The sequence below is a fragment of the Oreochromis niloticus genome, linkage group LG7 (genome assembly GCF_001858045.2).
Source record: "Oreochromis niloticus isolate F11D_XX linkage group LG7, O_niloticus_UMD_NMBU, whole genome shotgun sequence".
Taxonomy (NCBI): Eukaryota; Metazoa; Chordata; class Actinopteri; order Cichliformes; family Cichlidae; genus Oreochromis; species Oreochromis niloticus.
The window spans coordinates 53,504,294-53,532,107 of NC_031972.2; the positions used below are offsets into that span (position 1 = coordinate 53,504,294).

At 39.5% G+C, this 27,814-nt stretch overlaps 1 protein-coding gene across 5 annotated transcripts; it reads left to right on the forward strand.

Moving 5' to 3' along the window:
* Positions 1 to 115: 115 nt before the first annotated feature.
* Positions 116 to 27,814, forward strand: chd2 (chromodomain helicase DNA binding protein 2). 5 transcript variants are annotated; one of them, XM_019361598.2, is made up of 42 exons: positions 116 to 360; positions 1,787 to 1,853; positions 2,001 to 2,061; positions 4,188 to 4,246; positions 5,435 to 7,295; positions 10,927 to 11,161; positions 11,872 to 11,958; positions 13,216 to 13,277; positions 13,712 to 13,828; positions 14,187 to 14,360; positions 14,938 to 15,077; positions 15,169 to 15,394; positions 15,486 to 15,586; positions 15,834 to 15,875; positions 15,965 to 16,143; positions 17,478 to 17,602; positions 17,691 to 17,907; positions 17,992 to 18,081; positions 18,200 to 18,390; positions 18,494 to 18,682; positions 18,801 to 18,963; positions 19,113 to 19,265; positions 19,946 to 20,017; positions 20,371 to 20,520; positions 20,618 to 20,766; positions 20,852 to 20,948; positions 21,036 to 21,128; positions 21,267 to 21,440; positions 22,077 to 22,246; positions 22,363 to 22,404; positions 22,528 to 22,667; positions 22,792 to 22,930; positions 23,036 to 23,186; positions 23,463 to 23,585; positions 23,687 to 23,809; positions 23,948 to 24,088; positions 24,210 to 24,326; positions 24,435 to 24,613; positions 24,728 to 24,827; positions 24,907 to 25,096; positions 25,188 to 25,434; positions 25,981 to 27,814. In XM_019361598.2, exons 5-42 carry the CDS (start codon positions 7,234 to 7,236, stop codon positions 26,264 to 26,266), a joined length of 5,436 nt encoding a protein of 1,811 aa, XP_019217143.1. In that variant the 5' UTR covers positions 116 to 360; positions 1,787 to 1,853; positions 2,001 to 2,061; positions 4,188 to 4,246; positions 5,435 to 7,233; the 3' UTR covers positions 26,267 to 27,814. The 5 variants fall into 5 exon arrangements, with proteins under 5 accessions (XP_019217143.1, XP_019217145.1, XP_019217144.1 ...); XM_019361600.2 differs by lacking the exon at positions 13,712 to 13,828 and having other exon boundaries at positions 25,981 to 26,266; XM_019361599.2 differs by lacking the exon at positions 11,872 to 11,958 and having other exon boundaries at positions 25,981 to 26,266.

Sequence of the window (27,814 nt, forward strand, 5' to 3'; positions counted from 1 at the left end):
CTGACGAAAATGTTTTAAATATGCTGCTTTTAACGTGGCATGAGATCAGCCGAAGAAAGAAAAAAAAAGGAGGACATTTCTTTTATGTTCAGTATGATGCTAGCGCTAGCTAGATGGGGCTGTAGAGGAAGTGGAGCTTGGCTTACGTTGAGAGCAAAAGTGGGCAGAGCCGCTGAAGGATATCAGCTCAGGCAGAGGCAGAGAGGAGGACACACGCAGCAGAGGAGCAAGGCGTCGACGACAGAGAGAAGGAAGGGCTCCGCGATGCGGCTCAAAGACCCACCAAAACGGCGAAAATCGCGCAAAAATGCGGCACTGACCGAGGCAGATGACGGGGGATAGACACGGCCCGGGAAATTGGTAAGAACTTAAGAGTACTCATACATTAATAGCTAAAAAATACAAGCCAGGCGTGTAAAGCAATATGGTGGAAAGAACGACAGATAGGCGCAGTGTTGGTAAAAATGGCTATGGTGTGCTGTTAGCGAAGAAAAAAGAAAACGGTCTGCAGAGTGTAAATTGCATGTATTTGTTTTTTAGTTTGTGGATTTTGTATGTTTGTAAGGGCAGTTTTGAGTTAGCTTAGTTTAGATTTTTGAAAGTGTATTTGTTCTCGACCTGTTTGGAGTTATTTCAACCTACGCATTTAAAATTTGCTTTGTCCTTGAAAGGGCAAATGCCCTTGTCTGAATTTGTTCGACAAAACCAGCAAAAATAAGCAAAAGTTTCGTTTTAAAAATGTTGTATCGGGAGCTGATTGACATTAACGCAACAACCTTAAGTACATTTTTGTTTATTTTCACAGTATTCGGTTTTTGAGGTTTTTCATCGAGTTTTAGATGAAAAAAATATGTAAAAGTCGATGATTTCTTACATTTTATTAACACAGACCGCGCAGATGTAGTTTGTAGCAGGATGTAATAAAGTATTATATACTCATTGCTTATTAATTAAAAATACTTTACATAAATTGTGATAAGTTGCTAAAATGTCCAAAATATGACTGTTAACTAAAATTCTTTCATTTTAGACACCATACATAAACAGTACATAACTTGATTGTGAAAATATAGGTTCTGTACCTTATAAAAGCCAAGATATACTTAGAAATACAGAATAGGGTGTTGGCTTTTAACCCTTTGAGGTACTGAAGAGAGAAGTCATTTAAATATTCACATAAATTTTCTTCTTTAAGTCACTTTACATCTGTAAATCATGTAAAGAAAAAGTTATGCTACAAAGCTTCACCAAAAGTATGTGAATTTAAGGAAATTCTAAATTCTGTAATAAAATTAAATAAAGACATAAAATCATGTTAGTATCTCAGTCTCATGGATGAGGTTGTTGATTTCTGGACATATAAAGGGAAATGCAACACATAATAAAAGCAGATGGTATTTAGTCTTTTATGGCATAATACATCTAACTTTGACTATATCGTTAAATCCAACGGATTAGTATCACCCTACACATAACAAAATGTCCTCTTTAAGATATTCTCTAATGGATGTTACTGTTTAAGACAAATTTAGTCGTGTTTCGAGTCAACAAAGCACGCAAAGATAAAACATTTTTACTAAGTAACGACTAAATATGTAAATACTTATTTAGGATTTTTGTAATATGGTAATATGTTAATGAGGTCTTGGGTAATCCTAAAATATTGCTTTAAAAAAAGGTATTAAAACAGATGGCTTGCTTATGACTGGCTTGTATGCCTATGTAAGTTCTGATTTTCTTAATTGCGACTGCTAGAATAATCAAAATAATGTTTTGTTTTTTGCAGGGATTTGGTGTGATGTTTCCCAAATGACGTCAAAGAAGAGCGGAGATTGCTTCGCCTTATCTAAATGGTATGTTTTATATTTGTACCAACCAGGGTATTTTGCGTAGTCTTACCGTTTATTAGTCTTTACTGTTGCATACCTGCAGCCAGTAGGGCGTGCTGTTGTCACATTTCCTTTCTGAAAAAAGTTTTTTTGCTTTTTGTTATTTCAAAGGGTTGACATTTAGCCAACGTGAACTGAAGAATTTGAGTGATCCGTGCTGCAAGTGGACACTGTAAGTATCATTTTAAGGCAGATTGAGTGTCTTTAGAAGAATTCTTATAAGCAGTTTGAGCTTTGAACTCTTAAAAAAAAATGTGCCGAATTATTTAAACAAGAAAATCACAATTACAATTTTTTTAAAAATAACCTTACTAATTTGATTTTAAAAAACAACGCTGTAAAGTCCACATTTATGTTTTTTGCTTGTACATCAGAATCATTATTAGGAAGTACCGCTACGTCCACGCTTCTGAACAAACACAGTTCTGCCCCCTAGTGTATGATGTAACACATATAAATTCCAAATGTATAGAAGTGAGCTCACTTACTATGGATGGCAACATTACGCGGTTAGTTTGAAATAATTTTCCCTCGACTTAGAATAAAGTGTACTGCAGACACGTAAGATCACTTTGCACATTTTTATAGCTTACAGCACATTATTATTTAAATTGCTTAATATTAAACTGCTATTGTATCGTTTTAAGAGAACATCTCTATTTGTAACACGTTGAAGATAATTTTACAATTGACTAGCTAACCTGTGAATAATCTTAAGATTTGTTCTTTTCATAACTCTTGTATCAGATTTTAAAAGATGACACTAATTGTAGTACATGGGCAAGAAATGCGTTTCATGTGTGATCGTAAATTATTCTTACGACAAGGTTTTCGTAACCGATGTGTAAACGACAGGCTTTGAAAACTTTAGCACATCATCATTAACGTTTCAGATTTTAATGATTTACCACTTAAGAACTTTTGTTGCATCTCATTTGCAGGTGTACTAAAACTTGAAGTGTTAAAAACCACAGTGCAACTCCTCTGGGGCAGAATTGTTAATCATTTATACCTAAAGTGTCACTGAACCTTTTTTTTCGTCCTCTGAACATTTGTGTCTGGAAGCAGTTGACAAATTTTGCAAATGCTCCACATTCAATTACATCTTACATTTTAAAATGTTTGATAAGATTTGGGAAGCAAAATTCAACTAGAAAGTCACTAACTATAACTTAAAAATTGTTATAGTCCCTGGATTGTGGGAATGAACGAATATGGGTTTTCTTTTAAAAGTCAAATGTAACCTACATGCTTCTTTTGGGTCTTGTAGAAGTACTTGGAGCCAAGAATGTGACCATTTTGAAAATTTCTTGCACAGATGGTTAAAAAGTATAAGTAACTAAGAATTTTCTCAAAATGGAAAAAACAGATTATTTTCCATACATGTTGCCAAACCAAATAAAGTGGCAACCGCAATTTGCTCTCCGCACAGAAATTCAAGTCTTTCGGTGTACTTTTCAGGTGTGATTTTTTAAAAAAAAAAAAAAAAAAAAAAAAAAAAAAGTATTCATTTATTAATCTTGTCTTCTGATTAGAAGACAAGAAGTAACTGTAAAAATCCTAAAATAAATCCACAGGTTAGATAGCCCCACACACAGAACATAAAGGAACCACTCTCCAGTGAGCAATACAAAGTGTTTAATTTGATAGAATAAATTTGAAAAGAAAGAATTGCAATAATTTTAACTTGCGAAGCTACTTGAGTTACACAGCACATAAATGTATCATACACCAAAACCTGAATGTCTCGACAGTGACTTATTAATTGCCAAGTATTTTTTTTATCTGCATTAGACAAGTCTGTAAAATGATTAAGAAGATCCTGTCAGCTCTAATTGTCATTCAGTCCAGTACATCTACCATATAATATGTACTTGTGTGTATATATATATATATATATATATATATATATATATATATATATATATATATATATACATAAGATATTTTAAAGCACAAAATACTGATTTTACATTAACAACAAAGGTTGAAGTCAGTATGAGTTTAAATATGACCATTTCTCCTTAACCTTTATGTTAAATAACATTATCTTTCAAGTCATTATTGCTGTAAAGGTTGGTTTTGTTTTCTCAGAAATGCGTTCCTCACATTCAAATCATTCTCAACTGGAAACAAGTAAAGGGAGTGTTTGGCAGCCATCTTTGACAGTTAGCATTAGCATTTATAGAATTAAAAGGTCCAAGCACTTAAAGCTCATTAAAGCCTGTAAAACTGGAAATCTTTCTGTGTGAATATTTTAAATGGGTGTCATTCATTGTTCCTCATTTTTTTCTATAGTGGAGACAGAAGACACTGTGGAGAAGATTTCAATTTGTGAAGAAAAAGAAGACGGCTCTGTAAGTTTCTTTCTTTTTTTAAAATTTTTTTTTGGGACCTGATTGTGTTTGTCATGTGCTTTTTGATTGGCAAATTTAAGTTTCAACAGAATATTTACATTTAGATCCAGTTCAACTAGGTTTTCTTTAAGTAGAGTTTGTCCATGTTTTATGACTGACATTCACTTTTAGTTCTAAGAGGCTAGCTAAAAACAGCTGTGAAAGTGAATTAACAAAGGGGAAGTTTGGGATGATAAATTTCATTGTAGGATACACACAACAATTTCATGTGGCTACAAGCAATTTTGGGGGATGTTGCCTGTATTGCCTCCTATAGGCATTTTGTAAAAAAGCCATATTAACCTATATACTTCATTTTGCCAAATCTTATAGATTTTCATAGTGCTGAAAACCTGATAAAACAAGACCAATACCAAGCCACAGTTACTTGTTGCTGAATAGTGGACAACTGAAAATGACCATAGTTTGAACTGTTGCTTTAACAGTTATTGGATGCTAATGTGTTGTTCATCTGTTGCTCATGTAATTGGTTAGTCTGGTAATTGATGAAGTGGATCATATTTTTCATATAGTATTATTTGCTTACAGACCTGTGTTGTGCTGTTTTACTCCTAATTTGTGTGAACATCAAAGCTGTTGCGTGAATAGATTGCATACGTAACGGATTGATGTGACTTTAGGTGCAACTCTAGACTCATTTTACTCCTGGTGGTCAGTTGAGGAAATGCTTTTCGCAAATTGCTGGAAGACCTATTCAGCCCATATTTCATTGTGCTAATTACTTAAAAACCCCACACAATTTTTTTTAAAGCACTACAAAAAAGTACCACAGCCATTAAAGCTTGGGACCAACACAACATTGTCTTGGGTTTCATTGTAAACGTATCAAGAGTTACAAAGTTCAGTTGTGAACCCTATCGAATTTAAATTCACATTCAGTACATCGCTATGCCATTTTATTACAGTTCACTTACTATTTGTATCCCTTTTAATCAATTCCGCATTCATAGGAACACTTAACTCTCAAAAAACCAAATACACCTGCACAGTGATCGCTAGCGCAGCTGAAAGCTAGCTACGTATGTTGCTTGACTGGCATAATTGTAATCTAGTTTAGGATACCTGGTTTTAACTGCTGGACATTGCACTGTGGGCTTACAATTCTTCCTTCTTTTTTATCCTATCAAGACCCCATTCAACTGGATATTGCTGAAGTGGAGACTACGTTGTTTAACGTGAAGATGGCAAGTTATTTGGCGGTTAGCCAAATTTTGACAAGATGAAACCTTTTTCTGACTGGACTTTGACATTTGGATTTTTATTTTTTTTTTACCTACAACATGGACTCTGGAACACCTTTGCTGGCTATGTAGTGGACTCGTTGAAAAATTAACATTTGATTTTGGAAAATCAGCCTTTTGTACATTTGATATTCAAATGTTGTTTTAAATAAAGTATGTGACCTCGTATATTTTTTCCTGGCTTTGTTTCATTAGCAGAGAAATAACAAGGGCACATTTGCCGAAAAAATTTGACAACGTTGAAGTACCTAAAGTCGGAAGTTCGTTTTTGTATTTGTTAATACATACAAAATATCACGTTGCTTTTCATTGGCTTCGTGTCAATAATTATCAAGGTATGGCCATAGAAATTGAGCTTCAGACTCGTGTTGGAATTTATCAAGTTGATTTATAAGATAAAAGAGAAAGGAGTGATTAAAATTCCCCTTTTTCCATTTAATTAGCCCCACTGGTGAAGCTTAACTAACCCTAAAACACCTCAAAATACACTTCACTTGAAGGCTTTCTGGTCAGAGCCCAAATGGTTTCCAAAGGCTCTCTAAAATGGCTACTGGTCGTCCTTCTTCCTGCCTGCGCAGGAAGTGATGTAATTGGTGCAAAATATATACTTTTACAGCCTCTCAGTATTCTTACCTTTTATCAAAGGGCAAGAAAGGTTTCACTTTGAGGCTTGTGTCCTGGGGCAGAAAATGTATGTAAGTTCATATAAACGAATTTTAAAAACATAATAAAAGGGGAGGGACTTAAACATCACCTGAGTGTGGGGTAAATGGAAATAACGTCAATCAAAGGCAAAGCTTTCAGAGCAGGGAAGGAGCTCTAGATGGCGGCTGAGCCTTGGGAAGGGTGCCATGGGCTTTCGTTAGACCGTTTCTTTTGCCTGTTTTTCGACCGAGACTGCTCGATTTTTGATGAAATTTTGAGAGCTACGATCGTGCGCTCGTGTTTTTAACGAAAATCTACGCGATTTGTGCCGTTTTAGGGCTGTTTTATCGAGCCGTAGGAGCCGTCTGCTCCGGCGAAGTGCTCGTCGTTGTTTTCCATACTGGTCTCTGGCAGCCATGGCGCGCCTCCATTTTTAGTGTGCTGCTGCCTCTCCTCTGTCGCTCTCTCAGTAGATGAAAACTGCAAGGGGCCTACGAGCTTTATAGAAACAAGGCTGTTTTGTAATTTATTAAGTAATTATATTTACATCTTTATTTTTACTCGAGTCGGATGCATATTTAAAGTGTTATAGGGCGAACGAGATTCTAATAGTTCATTTATGGACTAGTACCTTTCTCCACGTTGAATTGACATGTTTACACTGTGTCAAGCTTAATTTACTGTTTTTCTTCATGTTTAAGTATTATTTTTCTACTGGTTCGTCTGATGACGCAGTTAGAATTAACGGCATGCGGCTCGATCTGTGAACTATATTGAAAAACATTCAAAGGCATTTAACTTATTGTGAGAGCACCTGTCGTTTTTGTGGGGTCTATTTAACCCAGCGATGTAAATAATGGTCCTTAATTTCTTCAATTTAATGCTTTTTCCCCTGCTCGTGTCGCACCGCCGAGGCTTTAGCTGCCACCTGAGCAAAAGCAATCTTGTGGGACTTGTATGATAGTTCATGCTTCCTCTTAACTTTTTGGCAGTAAATACCAGGACAAAAGCAACATCCATTCAGTTTTTCAGGATACAACAATGATGAAGAGTAAAAGTAAAAAACAAGAGGATGAAGGATCGACTCAAAGCAATGCATCAAGGTATGAGCCTTATACTTTTTACCTTTTTTTTCGTTTCTGCTTTGATTGTTTACGTTGTCAAGCATGGTTGATCACCTGTGTTAGATATGCGACGTGGTTTTGAAGACGTGCACTAGTGTCTTGAATGACCTTGCTATTGTTTAATAGCCACACCCTGATTTTTTTTTTTCCCCCTTACCATATCTTACACTCAATACTGAGGTTTCAGGCCTGTGTTATGGATCTTTGCCCACAAGATGCATGTGTTAGACCACTGGGAAAGCCTTTCCTCCTGTATTCTGCAAAAGATTTGTCACAGATGTCTTAATGTCCGTTCGCTATAATGTTATGACCTTGTCTTAGGAGTTAGTACTGCATTGCACCATTTTTTTTTTTTAAACTAACGTTGTTGATTTTGGGGTTTGATTTATTTCTGAAACAGTGCACTGATTTGACATGGACACTAATATATACAGTGTTACAACTGTTTTATATGTAACATACTTTACCAGATAGTTTCTGGACCTTACAAGTGCCCACAGTTCTCACTTTATGCCAGTCTCTACTTATTTTTATTTTTTTATTTTAATCTGTATTTAAAGTTTTGGCCAAATATTTTAAAGTTTTAGCAAATCTACTTTTTAATACTGGATTATTTCTGTTTATTAAAAAGCCATTAAAGCTCAATGGTTGTAAACAATTTTTGTGTTGTTTTGTTTGTTTTGTTTTGTTTTCTTTACAGCTGCTAAAAGTTAAAAAAAAAAAAAGAAAAAAAAAAAAGAGGTTGTCAGTGTTCACGTTCTTACATTATGTAACAGAATTTCAACATGTTTGTAAGGTGTTATTTTTACTTTCCTGTAAGAACATTTTCAGTTGGAACCTTTTCTCTCTTATCCTCATGTCCACTACATTTAAATGATTATGGTGCTCATTTTATTTTGAGTATATGGATGTAAATGTAATTTTTGAACATGTATATTTTGACTGTTTGAAGCTAAACAGTGGTAATTTTTACTTAAATCTGGCTTTATTTGTATTTCCTGCTAGGCTGATTGTAAAGGCCTCTGGCCCGGAGTCTGAATACTTTAACTCAGTGGCATTTTCTTGCACTATTGTCCACTTTTATTATTGTGTTTTGTTGATGTCTGCAAGGCCCTGTGGTCCTCAGGTACACCAAATCTTCATATCAAAATCAGTGGAAACATCTGTTGATCAATAAAGATGTCATCAAATAATCTTGCATGGTGCGAGGACAATGCTGGGGTGACTAGCTGCTCTTTTTCTTTCTCGAAAAGAGGAGGACCTGTTTGTTCTCATTGCATAAATGCTGTTTTCTAACAGTATTAGAATAACTGCCATGTTGTCAGAGCAAATACTACGACCTGACCTCAATAGACTGTTTTTAGAAAAAGACACACAGCAGTTTGCAAGCACCCTCACAGCATTACACTGGCTGTACACTGCAGTTAGGTTACATCACACTTGTAGTCTTTATGTGTGTGATCCTGTGGCAGCCATTTTAGTATTTTCCTCTAGTGTGACTGAAACGTGTCCTCTGCAGTGTTGACAGCCTGACTTTGTTACACAGAGAGGTGAGCACTATGAGCATTCAGAGCAACCAAAATAACAACATGAGGGAAATCTATCCGGTTTGTGTAATTAAATGACATGAAAGTAGCATTTACATACTCTCCTGAGTCACAAAATGGCCCTTGCTTTGTGTACCCAGCTTGCTCACTTACCAGTATTAAAACTCAGCTCAGAACTACACAGAGGAGGAACAGGAAGACCTCAGATGCTAGGGAGACTGCATGCGGGGCTGTGATAGGCTCGGTGGCCACCTAGCAACACGCCAGCCAATAATAATTCGAGAATGTCTCTATGACCCGCCCACTCCTGACCTCACTTAAAGCGGAAGGAGCCATCTACTTCCGAGTTTGGTCTTTGAAGGAGCGCAACCTAGAGGTTGTGCAAAATAGAAACAGAGTTTATTTTATGTTTATGCTGTAACAACGTACTTTTAACCATTGTAATTTATTTTTGTCTTTAGCATAATTCCCCTCGTTTATAAAACGGCAGAAGATGGTTATTATAAGCACTTTCTCCATTTTCAAAATAAAAGTAATGGTGCTCATTAGATGAAATGACACCAAATGTTTTTAATGAAAACATTTATGGGACACGATGCCCTTTTCATGGTTTAAAGTGTGATCCGTTGTAAAAGGCAGTGATTGCTTGAGATTTATGCCCAGCCATGCTGGGCTCTGGTGACACCTTGTGTCCAAAAAGATAACTGCACACAGAAAGGCAACAGTCTCCCCATACCAAATAAGAGATTTATCCGCTGATAACCCACTGATAATCCACTGAAACTTCCAGCCAAAACCTATATGTTTACGCACAAAGCCAGTTCATTTGAATCAAAGTTGAAGGTGTCAGAAAAAATATTAATCTGATGAGATGGTTAAAATTCTTATTGCTTTATGCATTATAGTTTTATCTCCTTTTGGCTTATGAAATGTCTTTTTTTTTTTTTTTTAATTTCATTGAATCCTTATACTTCTTCAGGCCTCTATAAAACTTTCATATGAAGTACAGCATAGAAGAACTTTAAACTGCTCACAGCCCAAGCTGCCCTTAAAACATTTTAAACTGAAGAAATGTGTACTTGTGGCCAGAGCTTATAGTTATAGTTTTGGATTTTTTGTAAATGATTTAAATTACTTTCCAGAGTAATTTTGCTTGTTTCAGTTTAGTTTTGATTTGTTTCAGTGTTAGTTTCTCTTTCATTGTTTGAAGGACCCATGCCAGAGGAAAAAATGAGTAAGCGCATTACAATAAAAACTGACAACTTTCTGGAAGCAGTTGACTTTAAGTCTTGTAGAATTCCAAAGTATCAAAGCCTCATCAGCAATATCATGATAACATATTCTTACCAGATTAACTAGTACTACTAGTACTAGTATTTTTGTTGGTTTCCCAACTATAATGACCTTCCTTGTGGCCCTTCATGTGGTTTTAAGGGATTGAGTTAAAAGATTAGGAGTGAGTGATCAATAAACACTGAACAGTGACCAATCTTGCAGATGGGTGCGGTGCTTCTGTAAATTCTATGGTTGTTTTTAATCTTTTCTATGGATGAAATTCACCTATTTAGTGCATTTTCTGATTATATATTTCTTGTGGTAATTCATAGCCTTGCGTTATGCCACAAGCATTTAGAGGATAGCAGAGTGGAAAAGACTGATGTTGCTAAATGTGTTTGACCCAGTTTTAATGTATGAAACCAGGTCTGTTCACTGCAGGCCTGTTTAAAATGCCTGTAAGAGGATTTGTGAGCCTTGGAGAGAAAGAGGTTATTATAAGACGGTTAGCTGAGTAAGGAACATGGAGCATGATGTAATGAGGCTTCTGCTTCCTCTCGGCCAAGTCACGAATAACTGATGCCATCCAGCTTTTGCAGTTTCGCTGTGCCCTTCATGTGGGGGTGTGCTCTGAAATTTAAGATTTTCTTTTTTATTTATATATATATTTATTCTTTTTATTGCTGCCACCGACAACTCCTGTTACTGCCATGATGCTGCACATAGCTCTTTGAGCAATAGCCCATCATTGACCGCAAAGTCAAATGAACATATTCTTTTTCCTGTAGCATTTCGGCTTCAGAGGAATCCAACCACTCTGCGTCGGAGTCGGGAAGTCAGTCAGAGAGCGAACATGGCAGTGAAAGGAGGAGATCGCACAACTCCGAGTCAAACAGCTCCTCAGAGTCAGAGAGTCACTCAGAGTCAGAGAGCGAATCTGCAGAGTCCAAGTCACAGCAAACCGCAGCAGAGGTCAAAGACAAGCCAGTTAGAAAGAAGGAGCGCCTGGCTGATGTGAAGAAGGTAAAGGTCATCGGAGACTTTCTGTGTTGAACCAGATTGTACTTCCTGCCCTCTCACTGTGGTGATGGAAATGACTTAATTCGTGAGCGTGGTAATCTGATCATGAAGGTGTGACGTGCAGGAAACCTGGACTTTAGCTCTCTGCAGTAAAAGCTTTTCTTTATCCAGACTGTCCTTCTATCTGTGTCAGGCTCTTGCTGTGTCCTAGGTCAACGTGATTATGCAATGTGCTCACATTACTCTCCCATAGAGGTGATACAGACACTCAGCCGCAAAGATTATTTGAATTTTAGGTGGAGCTGGATAAAGGCTGTTCTTTAATGATATAAATCCTTGATAAAGGCCATAAAAGGTTACAGTAACAATTAAGAGTCAACAGAACAATTGATGTTCTGAAAAATCCCAGTTAATGTTTAACTCGTGAGTGAAGATTTGCTGCTTTTCTTTTCTCAGCTAATCGTAAACTCAATATATTTATACAGTCGTCGTTCGTCTGACAGAGCTATGCATTTTGACGTGTCACGGTGGCTTGCTGAGAAATGTGGATGGTTTGCAGTAATGACGAAATGAGCGGAGGCAAAAATCGACACACTCATCGTTACTTTCAGCCCTGTAGTGCAAGCTTAGAAAAGACGACATGTTACATTTACAAAAAGAAAAACAGAAAACCCGTGGCTTCTTTTATAGCATCTGATTGTTTTCTTTCAAAGATGTGGGAAGAACATCCAGATGTGTACGGTGTCCGGCGGTCCAATCGGAGCAGGCAGGAGCCAGCTCGATTAAACATTGGAGCTGGGGTAAGCAGTTGTGAATGAGCAGTACTGGTTTGCAGTTATCTGCATTGACATCAGCTGCTATAAACAAGCCATGCACGCCATCTAGTGGATGTTTTGTAGTGTTGGTCTGTTTGACACTTATTCCCTCCGCCAAGGTGGTTATTTTTGGTAGCATTTGCGTGCGTGTTTGCCTGTAGCTTTAAAGATTGCAGTGAATTCTGATAACATTTTATAGAGTTGTAAAGTGGCGTCATGTTAGCGATCCATACAGATTTGCCTTACATCCACCAAGATCTTTAAGGTCAACTTAACCCTTTATCACCCAAGTTGCATGCAGGCCTAATGAACTTATATTGTCATTTTGGCTCATCTTTCAGGCAGTATTTGAATTACCTCTCTAGCCCAGAATTATTGAAAACTTCTGGTAATGTGAAGAACGCTTGATAAAATCCATGGTCGAGCGGGGTTTTTTGTGGGTATTGTCATCGCCCAGCTGGGCAGGCGGACACCCAAGTTTGTGAATCCGACAACTCGAGAACAAGACGATGTTGGATTTTAAAATTCAACATACAACAGGTCGATCTGCTAAAAATCTTGGACGAGTTTGAATTTTAGTGACCTTGAACTTGAGGAGAGAAATAAAGATTTCTGAAAATCTTGTGAATTTCATAACTCAAGAACGAAGAAGAATTCATACCACACACCTATCAGCTAGTAGGCTGATGGGTAGCACTAGCACAGCAGTTTGTGAATGCCTTGTGTTAGCGCGACACACCGAATATCCCTGTAAAACTCGTCTTTCCATCTTTCTGAAACCGTCCGTTCCCAATTTTGTCTCGTTCCAATCAAAATGATTGATTATATCATGAAGGCATAGAATATGTTTTATGGGGATTGTAAATGTCATTTTGCTGTGGACCTTTGACCTCTTTTTCAAGGTCAAATAAGGTGAAACATGCATAAGATGTCTTATCTTTAAAACTATGCTTAAAATTCTGCTGCCTTTGTTTGTATTGGCAACATTTATGAAGCGATTCTGGTAAATGAGGATTCTAAATATCACATTTCAAATTTTCATCCCAATATCATGTAACATTTGACCTCTGATTTCACTTCTACATTTCACATCTGCTTTTCTTTCAAGTTGACCCCAGAATGCTTTATTTCTTTAAAGAAAGTATTGTTAAGAGAGGGAGAGAATAAGCTGCCTTGGTGGAGGTTTGCGCTGTCGAAGTGCTTCTTGTTATTGAAATGTTTTTCTGCTGGCTGTTCTTGCAGGGCAGCAGTGAGTCTGAGAGCGAAAGCCCCAAAAGGAAAACCTCCCGGGCTAAGAAAAAGGAGTAAGTATAGAGACTGTCAATACCTTATTGAGGACTATAATCTCACCATTATTTCATTTATTTATAATTTGTCAGTACAGCACAATATTGTTTTCAATATTTTTGAATTTTCATGACACGTGCACTGAACTCAACCCATGTTTTTAGAGTTCATGTCAGTTTGTGTCATTCTGCTGCCAGCCTGTGTTCATATTGTGAACCTTATCATTTAAAGCTTATTTTAAAATGGGTATCTGTTTGTCTCAGAATGGGCTCAGTTAGTTTTAGCCAGCCAGGTGCTGTTCTACATTAAAATCCAATTAGTGGCTTAACCCTGGTTTTAAAAAATTGGGCTGTGATGAACACCCTATGGCCATTATTTTTTCAATTAAAATCGGTAAAATGGCAAAGTCATGGGCCTTGAGGGTGAACTTGTGGCATTTCTTTGTTGTAAGAAATATCTGGAAAGATGATGACTCAAATGATGAAGAGGAGGAGGAGGAGGCTTCCGACAGTACAGACAGTGAGCAGGAAGAGAAAAAAGTTAGATCCAGACGACTTCCTGCTAGAAGGTAAGAGTGAAGTGAAGCCTGGCCATCAGACAGCTACCCACTGGTCATCTCTAAATCATTTCATACTGTGTGAGCGAGCTGATTGGTTTGACTTTTCTTTGGTTTGAGTAAAAATGTTTTAACACTCCAGCCTGATAGAACTGTGACATGTCCGAACATCTCATTTGTTTTTGCTAAAATTGGCTACAGCTGTGGTCTGTGTGAAATGCTATTGGCTGCTTCAGGCTTTTAGATTCACGTATGAAACAACCAGAAACCAAAACAAAGTGTGAAACAAATGAGCCTGGAATTTTGGTTTAGCGTGTCTAAGTTGCTTTTGTCTTTCTCTCGTCTTTGTGTTTAACTCTGTATTTTACAGGCCTCAGGGTAAATCATCAGCAGCCAAAAAGCAGCTCTCTCAGAAGACGAGGAAGTCCCGGAAACAGGAGTCATCGGCAGAAGAGGACGACGATGATGATGACGACGATGATGACGATGAGGAAGACACTCCAAAGAGGCAGACGCGACGAAGGGGTGCCACAAAAGTCAAAAGGTGAATTGCTGAGGATATTTGCTTACCAGTAATTTTGAGTTTTCGCTATGACCGGTGTTATTAACCCTTTATGAGTGTCCGCACTCCCATTTGGATATCTGTTTTTCAACGGCAGTAAAATTTCAGCCAAATGAGATCAAGCAGTATTTTTTTTTTGCATATAAAGCCAGATGAGTTACACTTACATATCAGGAATTCAACATATCCCAGAGCGCCTTTTACTTTCACTAATGGGTTTGTAGAAATCAACAAAAAGTGCACACAATCAAATAGAATTATAATCCATACCCAGGTGCTTTATTTATTGATATGATCAGCTGTTCTCAGCTTGCTGTATGAGCTATGAAGGAAGTGACATCATTTTCCTGGGAATCCCCCCATCCCCCCCCCCGCTTCCTCTAAGTCCGATCACAGCTATATATGCATTTTATTTTCATTGACCTATAGCAAGTTTAAATGCTCCAAAAATGGTACTGCAGCATGCCTGGCGTTAAAACTCTGGCGGGTTCAAGTGCAGTAACATTTTTACCTCACATGCACCACCTAATCTTCATCACGTCTTTCTCTTGTGCTCTAGTTATAAAGAGGACCAACATGACTTTGAAACGGACTCCGATGACCTCATCGAAATGACGGGGGATGCATGTGAGGAACAGCAGGACGACGACAGCGAAACCATCGAGAAAGTTATGGACGCCAGGACTGGCAAAAAAGGAGGTGATAATTTTTCACTCGTCTCATTATTTTTAAACCTATATTCACTCAAATGCTTTCTGTGGAGTCTAAAGGTCAGCGTTGTCTCTTGTAGCCACCGGGGCTTGCACTACCGTGTATGCCGTGGAGGAAAATGGGGACCCGTGCGAAGGCTTTGACCCCGAGAAGGATGAAGGGGAGACTCATTACCTGATTAAGTGGAAGGGCTGGTCCTACATCCACAACACGTGGGAGAGCATGGACTCTCTGACACAGCAGAAGGTCAAGGGGATGAAGAAACTGGAGAACTTTAAGAAGAAAAATGATGAACTAAACTCATGGTGAAAATCCTGGCCCTCGCATTTACACAGAATTTCTTTTCAAGTGTGCACCACCCCTGAAATTCACCATCAATTTTGTCCGTGTTTGTAGGTTGAGGAAGGCGTCCCCTGAGGACATTGAGTTTCATAACTGCCAACAAGAGCTCACCTCTGACTTGAACAAGCAGTTTCAGATTGTGGAGCGTATCATCGGTAAGAAATCATTATGTTCTCCCTTTTGCAGAAAATAAAGTTTCGACGTAAGTTGTGGGCAGACTATATTTTAGGGGCGACTGTGGCTCAGGAGGTAGTTAGAGGTTTAATCCCTGGCTGCTCCGGTCTTGGTGTGTGACTGTTAGATAGATGGTGCTTGTATGAAAGTGTTTGTGCATGGGTGGATGTATGAATATAAGAATAAGAACCAGTTCATTTACCATAAAAATATTTTTGTTATTAACAGCAACAAAAACAGGAAAGACACCAGGATCCTCTGACTTCCCCTGTAAGTTGATAATTTTTTTCTCTACCATCTCTGTTAAAACCGTTCTTGGTGCAATCATCTTTCTAATATTTTTCTCATTCAATGAACAGCTCATAGTCATAAGACTCCATCCTCCAATGAACCAGAGTTCCTGTGCAAGTGGATGGGTCTGCCCTATTCCGAGTGCAGCTGGGAAGATGGAGCTTTGGTTAGAAAGAAGTTTCAGCACTGCATAGACAGCTTCATGAACCGAAACTCCAGCAAAACAGTTCCCTCTAAAGACTGCAAGGTAAGACTGCAGGGAGTCCAATCAAAGCACAGTTAAATCCGACCCCACGCGAAACAGTTCAAGGAAAGCGTAGGATACTCCCACTCATGTGACAAGCACTTTGTCGTTTAACACATGGCTTTGTAGCAAGCCACTGTCAATGTGGAATTGCAAGCCACATTTGTGACTAAAAACAGACCTGCAATGCAAAGGTACGAATAAAAAGTCTGATGACATTAAGCACACGCAACACTAACGCAACACGTAACACAACAGCAGCAGTGATGATAACGCTGTCACAGTTTAACGCGGGGCTGTTAAACTGTGACAGCCGGAGAGCACAGAGGCGGAGCCGTTACCGAAACGTTGAGCCCAGGTAGAGTAAAAAAAAAACATGTATCAAGCGTCCAAAACGGCTGTTTCTGTAAACGCCATTAAAACCTTTTGGGAAGCAGTTAGCGGGAATCCTTCATCAAGCACCTGATCAACAAACTCTGATGTGAAGAAAAGCGAACTTTGTAGTTGTTCCATCCACCGCCGTTTGTTTTACGCAAAGAAAATCTGCACTAAGCCTCCAGAAGTGCATGTTTTTTAAAACATGCAGATGATCTGTCAACTTAGTCTGACACATGTTTAAATCATATGACTTGCTGTATAAGTTAACGGCAGCTGTCCTATTTTACATGGAGGCGATACCTCCAGCAAACAGGGGTGAGTCTAAAGGGGGGCATGGGGTGTACTAGATCAGATTAAATTGAACATTTTTCAGACTGAAAGTGAAATAATATAAAATATTGTATAATTAAACTGCGTTAATATTTGAAAATATTAAAATAAAAGCTTTTTTCGTAAGCCGAGAGAAATGTACTTGGGTTACTTTTTTATGCCTTATGATTTCATATACATCTGATTTTATTGACTTTGACCTTTTGATTGTACTTGAGATTATTTATATATTTTTGCATTTAAAAAATTTAGAAAAAATTAATGTTTTCTTTAAAAATGAAATTTAATATGGCATCTTAATACAATTTAAAAAGAGTTAAGTTTTATTTTTTATTTTTTTTACAGATGTTTGCATAAAAACATTGCAATTTCTGAAATGGAAAAGTATTTCCTATCCAATTAATCGATGGAATAATCGATAGATTACTTGATTGCTAAAATAATCAATAGCTGCAGCCCAATTATGCATATCTAACAGAAGAACGTGGATCATACTGAGTGCTATGAGTAACTGCTTGTAAAAGCCCAGTAATTACAGGTCTGTTTCTTTGTTTGTTTTGTCTTTTTTTTATTTTACGTGAGCATGTTTTGCTCCTCATGAGTGAAGGAGTGTGTTTCTATCATTTCAGGTATTAAAGCAAAGGCCAAGATTTGTTGCTCTGAAGAAGCAGCCGTCATATATTGGCGACTCCAACCTTGAACTGAGAGATTATCAGCTGGATGGGTTGAACTGGCTGGCTCACTCCTGGTGCAGGTAAATAAATATAACAAAGGCCGCCCCCTTCCCCTCCAAATATGATTTTACAAAGCCTCCATAACTATCTTTTTGTCCCCCTCCGTAGGTGCAATAGTGTTATCCTCGCTGATGAGATGGGGCTGGGAAAAACCATCCAGACAATCTCCTTCCTGTCTTACCTGTTTCACCAGCATCAGCTCTATGGTCCCTTTTTACTGGTGGTGCCTCTGTCCACGCTCACTTCCTGGCAGCGGGAGTTCGACACCTGGGCCCCCGACATGAATGTGGTGGTCTACCTTGGCGACGTCATGAGCAGGAAAATAGTAGGTTGAATTCGAATGCGTCTGTCTACCTGCTGGCTCTACAAATAGTTGCGTACTTTAAACTGGTGCTTCTGTGTTGTGCAGATCCGTGATTATGAGTGGGTGAACCATCAAACCAAAAGAATCCGTTTCAGTGCACTACTAACTACTTATGAGATTCTACTTAAAGACAAGGTAGGCTGCTTCTTTTTAAAAAAAAAAAAAAAAATATGAACGTTTATACTTTTATTGTATTGTGCTTGTGTGCATGAGGAGAGTCAGTCACTGATGGCAACTTAAAATTTAACTTTAGGGGGTGCTCGGAAACATCAACTGGGCGTTCCTGGGCGTTGATGAAGCTCACAGGCTGAAGAATGATGACTCCCTACTCTACAAAACATTAATGGAGTTCAGGTCTAATCACAGGCTCCTCATTACCGGCACGCCGCTACAGAACTCGCTCAAAGAGCTCTGGTCACTCTTACACTTCCTCATGCCTGACAAGTACGTCCCAATTCACACTTTTAGCATTTTACTGAACAAAAGCGGGGAAAATGGCATCCTGTGTGACTTGAGTGGCATTTGCTGTATCTGCTGTGCATCGTAGGTTTGACTCCTGGGAGGATTTTGAGGATGAGCATGGGAAGGGAAGGGAAAACGGCTATCAGAGTCTTCACAAAGTCCTTGAGCCTTTCCTGCTCCGGCGTGTCAAAAAAGATGTGGAAAAATCACTCCCAGCCAAGGTGGAGCAAATCCTCCGTGTAGAAATGTCCGCACAGCAGAAGCAATTTTACAAGTATGATTCTATTTCTTCCTTCTGTAACATTTATAGCTTCTGTCTTTCTTATAAATGGCATTTGCAGCGGCTGCATTTCTCTTTTCCATTAACTTGATTTGTTCCTGAATATTTCCAGGTGGATTTTAACGAGGAATTACAAAGCTCTTGCCAAAGGCACCCGAGGCAGCTCCGCCGGCTTCCTGAACATCGTAATGGAGCTTAAAAAGTGCTGCAACCATAGTTTCCTCATTAAACAGCCCGAGGATGGAGACGCTGAAACGCAACAGGAACACCTGCAGGTAATGTCTCAGTTTGAACCCGATTTAGCTCCGAGCGTCACCCCAGGATAGCTCTGCTCTGCAAAAGAAACTAGCTGCAGCTTAACACAGAAAGAAAACACGGCTCTTCCTGCTCACTGATATTTTGCGTCGACTTTTGTGCCTTCTAGGCTCTGGTGAGGGGCAGTGGGAAGCTGGTACTGTTGGACAAGCTGCTGACCAGGCTCAGAGAAAGAGGCAACAGGGTCCTAATCTTCTCCCAGATGGTCAGGATGTTGGACATTCTGGCTGAATACCTGTCTAAGAAACGATATCCGTTTCAGGTAAGATTTGAAAAAAATAGGAGGCTAATGTTAGATTTCACTAAGGATTGATTGGTGTGGTTATTCAGGCTGTGGTGTTCAGTTTTGTGATTTCTCCAGGGTTAGGAGGGCGGTGATGCACCTCCTGTGAGATGCAATTTCTTGCTTGATAAGTTGTTAGAGATCAGGAGGACCTGATGGAATATAAACACAGTGAAATGAATTTAGCATTTTCTGAAGAATTGTTGGTCATAACCTTCACCATACATTTGGTGCTGTCGCCTTGCCTCCTGTTCATGATAACTACGCCACCATCAGTGGGAACATCAGTGAATAGAGGCAGGCCGCAGGCTTTGACTGTTGCTTTTATTGGTGTTTACAGCGAAAGCGCCTTTGGGGATGGCTGCACTGGGCAGATTAGACTCGGCATCAGATGTCAGTGTTGTTGCACGCATACTTCTCCCGGCCTTAGAGTTCATGTGTTTATTTATATCAACAAGTTATTTTCTACCGAAGACCAGCCGGACTCCTGCAAGTCACTCGACTCGGGTTGTTTTTGCTTACGGTCTTAGTCTTAGGCTGTTGTGATCAGTCTAAACATATAGAGTCAGTGCAATGCGTGGCATGTAAGGACGAGTAATGCAGAGGTTAGCGGGAAAATCTTCAAAGGGTAAATCTCTCTTTGCTTGTCTCCTCTTCAGCGGCTGGACGGCTCCATAAAGGGAGAAATCCGAAAGCAAGCACTTGACCACTTTAACGCAGAAGGCTCAGAGGTATGTAAATAAAAGAGTTTCAGTTTTTATTCTAATATTTTAACAACATAGAATACACTTAGAGCAATTTCTTTATTATTGGCTCGATTGCTCTTCGATGACCAAATGTTTGGGGCACAAGCCACGTGGGCTCTAATGCCCTTAATAGCAGAGTCCTCAAGTGCACCCTGGCCAGCTGGACCGTTGCCTGCATGTCCTCACGTTTCCTGGGCTGCTCTTTATTGCACGCACAGAATATGGCAAATTTGGTGAAGGATATAGTTTATAAATTATGCAGTAAGGCCTAAATAGCGCCATTAGTTAGTTTCCAGTTGCTCACATAATTGTTTCTGTTGTTTTTCTTTGTTTTCTAGGACTTCTGCTTCCTTTTATCCACCAGAGCTGGAGGTTTAGGTATTAACTTGGCCTCGGCAGACACCGTCGTCATCTTTGACTCTGACTGGAACCCTCAGAACGACCTGCAGGCGCAGGCGAGGGCTCACAGGATTGGTCAAAAGAAACAGGTAATCTTAACGCTCAGGTTCACACCTGTAATTGTAGGTGTGCTTTGTAACTAGTGAGATTGTTGTATAAAAATGTATCTGCGCTCTTCCCTCATAGGTGAATATATACCGACTTGTCACGAAGGGAACAGTGGAGGAGGACATCATCGAGAGGGCGAAGAAGAAGATGGTTTTGGACCATCTTGTCATTCAGAGAATGGACACCACTGGTCGAACTGTTCTGGACAGCAACTCAGGAAACACAAAGTAAGACTTTGAGAATTTAGTAGTGAGGGTTTTAGGGGATATGGACGTTCTTTGTGTGATTAACACTTTTAATTCGTTTTAACAGTTCAAACCCATTCAATAAAGAAGAACTGACCGCTATTCTCAAGTTTGGTGCAGAAGATCTTTTCAAAGAGGCTGAAGGCGAGGAGTCTGAACCACAGGTACCAAAATGGGTGAATAAGCTTGTGTGTGCTAAAAATTGTTTTCACATATTTTGGAGTTAAAACAGACGATCTTTGTTTCTGTAGGAAATGGACATTGATGAGATTTTGAGGTTGGCCGAAACCAGAGAAAGTGATCAAGGCTCAAGTGCTACAGATGAACTTCTGTCACAGTTTAAGGTATCTGCAAGCTGTTACGGCATCCTCAAAGACCAACCCAATTTATTTAATTTTTTTATAAAATACTGATCAAAATTGTCTCTCTTTTTTTTCCCTCCCCCTCTCTTTTCTTTCTCTCTCATCGATGTGTCAATGCAGGTGGCCAATTTCTCCAGTATGGAAGAGAGCACTCCAGAGTTTGAGGAGAAGCCCATTCCAGAATGGGATGACATAATTCCCGAGGAGCAACGTCGCAAAATTGAAGAGGAGGAGAAGCAGCGGGAGATGGAGGACATCTTCATGCTGCCTCGAAGCAGAAGCTCTAATAAGCGGGTAGGAAAGGTTATTTGTGAAAGCAGCACTGGTCTCTGTTTCATGTTGCACACATATACAAGAAAGAGATGAATGACAGCATCTACCTAACAAGCTTAAGCCTTGAAAGCTTGCAAGACTATGCAATTGTTAACTCCCACAAGACAATTTAATCTCCCTTACTGCATGGCCAAATGGAAGAGCCCTCTCATTATTCATCCAGCCTCCACGAGGGCCTCTGAATAGTGAGCATACAAAGCTCATCAGTTTGGTTTTATTAAAAGTTCAGCTGAAGTTTATTGAAGCAAGATGCCCCTCGTCTGGGTGTTGATGTGAGGTGGAGGTTAAGCTCCCAGCTTTCAGGCTTTGCACAGTGCTTTTCCCACTGAGTACCTCCCAGCTGATCCAGTGTAGCATCGATCGAAAAGAAAAGCTGGAATTGATGTAAATGTTCATTTGAGTGATTGGCTTTATGTCGACATTTTCTTTGCATTATTTTGTCCATTTCCATTATTTTTCCTGCATCACCCTTAATTGTATGAACCCATAGCCTCGTGACTGAGTATATATTATGGATTATGTCACTATTACACATAAGAGTTACAGAAAACCTGAAAAAAAGGCAGCTGCTCAATATGTGGCTCTTTTGGCTTTCAGGCTCAGGCCAATGACAGTGACAGTGATGTGGGCTCCAAGCTGAAGCACCGTTCATCAGGCTCTGAAAGTGAGACTGATGATAGCGATGATGACAAGAAGCCAAAGAAGCGAGGAAGGCCGAGAGCTCGCAAAAACAACGTGGAGGGTTTCACTGATGCGGAGATTCGCAGGTAAAACTTCTCCCGTGTGTTGTTTCTCTTATATTGTTGTTAAAGTGACGTTCGGTTTTGTTTGAAAGCATCTTTTCATCAGTGCAATAAAAACGTATTCATAATGTCATCAACAGGTTCATCAAGGCATACAAGAAGTTTGGATGTCCACTTGAAAGGTAAGCCTATTGTCAGAGACGTTAAGGTAGCAGTAAGCTGATTTTTTTAAATGTATTTATTTATTTTTAAATGCTGCTTGCTTATTTATTTATTTATTTATTTATTTATTTATGTGTGTCCAGGTTGGAAGCCATTGCCCGAGACTCTGAACTGGTGGACAAATCCATCGCAGACCTGAAGAGGCTCGGTGAACTGATTCATTCTAGCTGCGTGACTGCAGTGCAGGAGCACGAGGAGCACCTTAAAGAGAACCCAGTCGAAGGTATGTCGCTTTTAGTCATTTAACTAATAAAGAAAACGGTTTTTTGAGTGGCAAAAATGAGGCAGCATCATTATTATTATTATTGTTATTATTTTTATTTTTATTTTTATTATTATTATTCCAGCTAAAGGTCCTGGGAAGCGACGAGGAATTAATATCAAGATCTCAGGAGTGCAAGTCAATGCAAAGTCCATCATCCAGCACGAGGAAGAGTTCGAGCCGCTGCACAAAGTGGTGCCCTCCAACCCGGCTGAGAGAAATAAGTAAGATATCACTGTAGAAATAAGAAGGAACACAGTGTCTTGTATCATGTTGAAGATTTGATGTTCTGTTGTGGATTAAAACTGGCAACACTTTGCTTCATCCAGGTTTAAACTGACGTGCAGAGTGAAAGTGGCTCACTTTGATGTAGACTGGGATCTGCAGGATGACATTCAGCTCTTGCTCGGCATCTACGAGCACGGCTTTGGCAACTGGGATCTGATCAAGACCGATTCTGACCTTAAACTCGCCGATAAGGCAAGCATCGCATGCTTACTTTTACTGCTAAGCTGAAAACTAGAGCTTCAGTGTAGAAGACAGCAAAAATGACAAAAACACACGATGTTAAAGAAATTGTTTTATTATAAGCATTTAAAGAAAAATGGCTTCATGGAGCTATTGTAAAAGCTTTCGAAAACGCTGTTTTAAGTTCTTTCCAGTTTTATTTCTGTCTTCATATTCACTGCACTCCTTATGGATATACAAAATTTACAGATTAATTAAAGAGTCTAACAATAAAATCTGTCTGTACAGATTCTTCCAGATGATCCAAGCAAGAAGCCTCAGGCCAAGCAGCTGCAGGCGAGGGCAGAGTATCTTCTCAAGCTGCTTAAAAAAGAACAAGACAGCACAGATCAGGCTAAAACCGGGGAGGAGGTATGCTACTATTAATCACTGAGTATCTCATTAACTTGGATTTGCATGTACACAAAGGGACTTTCGGTACCTCGGCCTCACTCGTTGTCTTTTCTTTCAAGGTCAAAGTGAAGAAGAGGAAGCCCCGGGTGAAGAAGGAAAACAAGATTCTTAAAGACGAGCAGGGAAACGACATCTCCTCCCCCCGCCTGTCAGACAACCCGTCAGAAGAGGGCGAGGTCAAGGTCGGTCAGACTGAATCATACTACTTTATGGATGTTAGAGGCTGCATATAGATGCAACCCTGCCTACAGTACATGTAATAGTAGTAAAAGTAGATAAATAATGACTAATGACCTGCTGTTATATATGTTTTTAATCAGGAGGATGGAACAGAAAAGTCCACTGTGAAGAAGAGACAGAAGAAAAAGGACAACAAAGAGAACAAAGAAAAACAGGGAACTCCCAAAAAGGAAAAAGATGGGGACAAAGATAAGAAGGGTGCCAAGCCCAGAAAAGAAAAGGTATTTCAGAGATGCTGATAACCTGAATTTAAGTGCCTTCCTCACATTTACACAGGCTAAATTGTACAGGATTTGTGCTATAACATGCAGCTGAAGGATATTTTGATGTCTGCTCTTTCAGGCTAAAGGAGCCAAAGGGAAGAAGACTCAAGGTCCAGTTCATATTACAGCTGGATCTGAACCAATTCCCATTGAAGAAAAGGAGGACGATGAACTTGACCAGGAGACTTTCAGTATTGTGAGTTTCTTCATTAGCTCTTGTGAACAAAACACATTTATGTATTTATTTTTTGAATGCCCCAAAACAAAGCATTGCATTAATCATTGTGTGTGTGTTTGTTTGTAGTGTAAGGAACGCATGAGGCCTGTGAAAAAGGCCCTAAAGCAGCTGGACAAACCAGATGAGGGTCTAAGCGACCAGGAGCAGCTCCAGCACACACGCACATGCCTACTGAAGATTGGAGACCGCATCACAGAGTGCCTTAAAGCTTACAGCGATCCCGAACACGTCAAAATATGGCGAAGGTGAGAAATTAAAATGGGAATTTTCTGTGTGTAACCGAACGTGACGATTGTCTCTTGAATTCTGCTGATCGTTTATTTATTTATTTATGTTACTTTTTTGGGGGGGTCGGACAGAAACCTCTGGATTTTCGTGTCCAAGTTTACAGAGTTTGGTGCGAGGAAGCTACACAAGCTTTACAAAATGGCACAGAAGAAGCGATCGCACGAGGAAGAGGTGAGGAACTGTTTGGGATTAAACCTGACCTGTTATGCTGTGGCTAAGCAGCGCTGAAATTATCCCGTGACATTTGCAGAAGGAGCAGAAGAAGAAGGAGGACGTTTCAGGGAGAGTAAAGTCATTCAGGCCAGAGCCGTCTGGTTCCAGTCGAGACTCCACGGGGACTCAGCCGTCCTCCAGACCTGCATCGCACTCCACTCAGCCAGGACCCCACGGACACCACAGAGAACCGTACAATGCTAACAAGCGGCACTTTAGCAACGACGGTATGTGTGTGTTGATCATTATTAAAAGGAAAAAAAATCAGACATCGATCAGTTAATGTCAGTTAATGTTTTTTTTTCTTTTTTTTTACAGATCGAGGGGACTGGCAGAGGGACCGTAAATACAGCTACCCAGGTAACAGCAACTCATCATGGCAGGGAGATCGGCATCATCCCTATGACCCTCATCGCTATAAGGACCACTACAGTGATCGACGGCCGCACGGTGACCCCTATCGCAGCTCGGGCGGTTACCGCAACAACTCCTCTCCTCGAAAAAGACCATACGAGCAGTACAGCAACGACCGGGACCACAGGGGTCACCGACCCTACTATGACAGGTGAGTTAACGCGAACATGGTGACCTTCAGAGGCGAGTAGATTAGCCGGAAACTATACTCAAGTAAAAAAAAATTCACTTTGTTGCGAGAAGTCAAACTATGTAGCTATTTCAGGTTTTGAATACAAAAATAAGGTGGCACCAAAAATTCCTCTATTCAGGAAAAACCCGAATAATTAACAGACAACAGGAGGAAATGAAAAAAGCGTCAGGCTCGATGGTAACACCAACATCTGTGAAGGGATGTCTATTTAGGCTCATTAGGAGATAATGGGGCAACATTTTAGAGAGAGTTCTCTGTTTTAATGCAGGTGTGTTCACTGTGCATAATAAGCTCTTTTCTCACCCAAGTTACAGAGATGTTAGCTCCATTATTATTACCGGAACAAATTTATTTTTAGTGATAAATAAATTAGATTAATACTATACTAAATCACAACACAGTTGCCTCAAGGTGCTTAATATTTTAAGGTAAAGACCCTACAATACTACACTGCAAGGAGAACCATTGTTTCTTTAGTTTAACGATCTTTCAACTATATTTCAGGCATCCAGACCCCAAAAGAAGACGGCCTGATGACTTCCGCCCTAACTACCACCAGGGAAGAGACGGTCCTCTTCAGGATTTCAGGAGGATGCCGGACCACAGACCTGCAGGTCCTTCAGGGCCAGATCATTACAACAGGCCGTTCCACCCTGAAAAACCTCCTCCACTTCTAGACCCTCGTTCCCCGCAGGCTCAGAAGTCGCCACAGGACTCCCGCTCTCCACTGGAGAGGCCCGGAGAGCTGAATGCCATGGCAGATCCGAACTGGAACAACAGGAAAACTTAAGTCTGCCCAGAGCAGGCTGAAAAAACTCATTTAAGTGTTTAGTCCAGGGTCAAAGCCACATGCTGCTGCTGATGGACAAGTCTGGACTGGCCAAAACATAAGCTCACAGTTGAAAAGGGAATCAACACGTACCCTCTTTACCAGCAAAACCAAACTATTTTTTGCTCTTCCCCGCCCCCGAGAGTGACTGTGGCTTTGTGCCGTGAAGGAAGGAGTTTGTTTTCTGTCATAAAGATGGAAAAACAAAGAACCTAAAACATGCAACTTTATTTAAACGAACTCATCAGTTAATCACGGTAAGACTGAGTGGCGCGCTCATGGATGCTTAGTCCCATGGACTATTATTATATAAAGAAAATTTAGGATACACGAACTAAAGCCTGATCTCCATCCTAAAAGTGCCTGAAGGTGTTTTGGCCTTTTTGAATGGTAAGTGTATGGGAAAATTCCCAAAGGAACCATGACATGAACTTTTATTTTTGCGTTTAGCGTTAAGTGCAAATGATGTCATAAGAAGGTTTCCGTACGATAGAATGTGTACCGTGTTCTCACCTGCACCTTCAAAATGTTTTGTGTCGACACATGTAGCCGAACCGAACCATGGGAGTCTCACCATGGGGGTTAAAACGAGATCTGTTGACACTTAAATGACGAAACAAGCCAAGTTGTTTCTTCTACAAGCGCAGCAATGGTTTTTAACAAAGTCACACTTCTCACGTGTTTAAAAAGGAAAAAAAAAAATCATTATTGTGTAGTAGTATAAATCATTGAAATCCTCCTGCTCTGTTGACTTTAACCACTTTACTGTTAGTAGGCCCGATGAATTGAAAGCTTTGGAAGCAGTATTTATTGCAACAACTTGTACGAAAGTTTATAACACTACGACTTCAATCGATCCCTGATTATCAGTATTACGATGGTTAAATCCTCAGTTATTTCTTGGGGGGGGGGATTAAGCGATATAAGCTTCTTCTTTTTTTTCTCCTCTCTGTACTTAATCGTTTGGCAATATTTTTGTTCTTGAGGTATAATCAGGAAGTTGCTGTTGAAATTTCCTTGTGTTTATTGTCTTTAGTCACTCTTCCTGTGCCAAATCTGACCCTGCTCCACCCCCATTTTTGGTTTTTTCCTCCCTTTTTCTTTGCTTCTCCGTTTGTGCCTTATTTATGTCTGTATTATCAAACTGTATATCAGCTCATGACAATACGGAGAGCTCACGCAGGCACATTTTTAATTCTTTGCAAACTGGTGAAGGGACCCACTCTGGTAATTTGTGTGCTTTTTCCAAAAGAGTTAATGATTTGAGAAATATTTAAACAAGAATATAAAGGAAAATCAAGCGTCTTCTGTCCAGGGGTACTTAACCGATTTGTTACAGTGAGCAGCCAGCCCATGTTTTCTTCCACATCAAGCAAGCTACAGTTCCTGTATCATATGTTCTTTAAGAAAGTCTAAATAATTTATATTTGTGACAAAAAAAACCACTCTTAGTGAGAAATGTGTTGTACATATGTTTGGACATATGTAATAAACTTTGTTACACAATGA

Coding starts and splice junctions, on each gene's coding strand:
- chd2 (XM_019361598.2), top strand. CDS start 7,234: ATGATGAAGAGTAAAAGTAAAAAACAAGAGGATGAAGGATCGACTCAA. Junction 14,361..14,937: donor GGTGCCACAAAAGTCAAAAG/GTGAATTGCTGA, acceptor CTTGTGCTCTAG/TTATAAAGAGGACCAACATG. Junction 21,129..21,266: donor AACTTCTGTCACAGTTTAAG/GTATCTGCAAGC, acceptor GTGTCAATGCAG/GTGGCCAATTTCTCCAGTAT.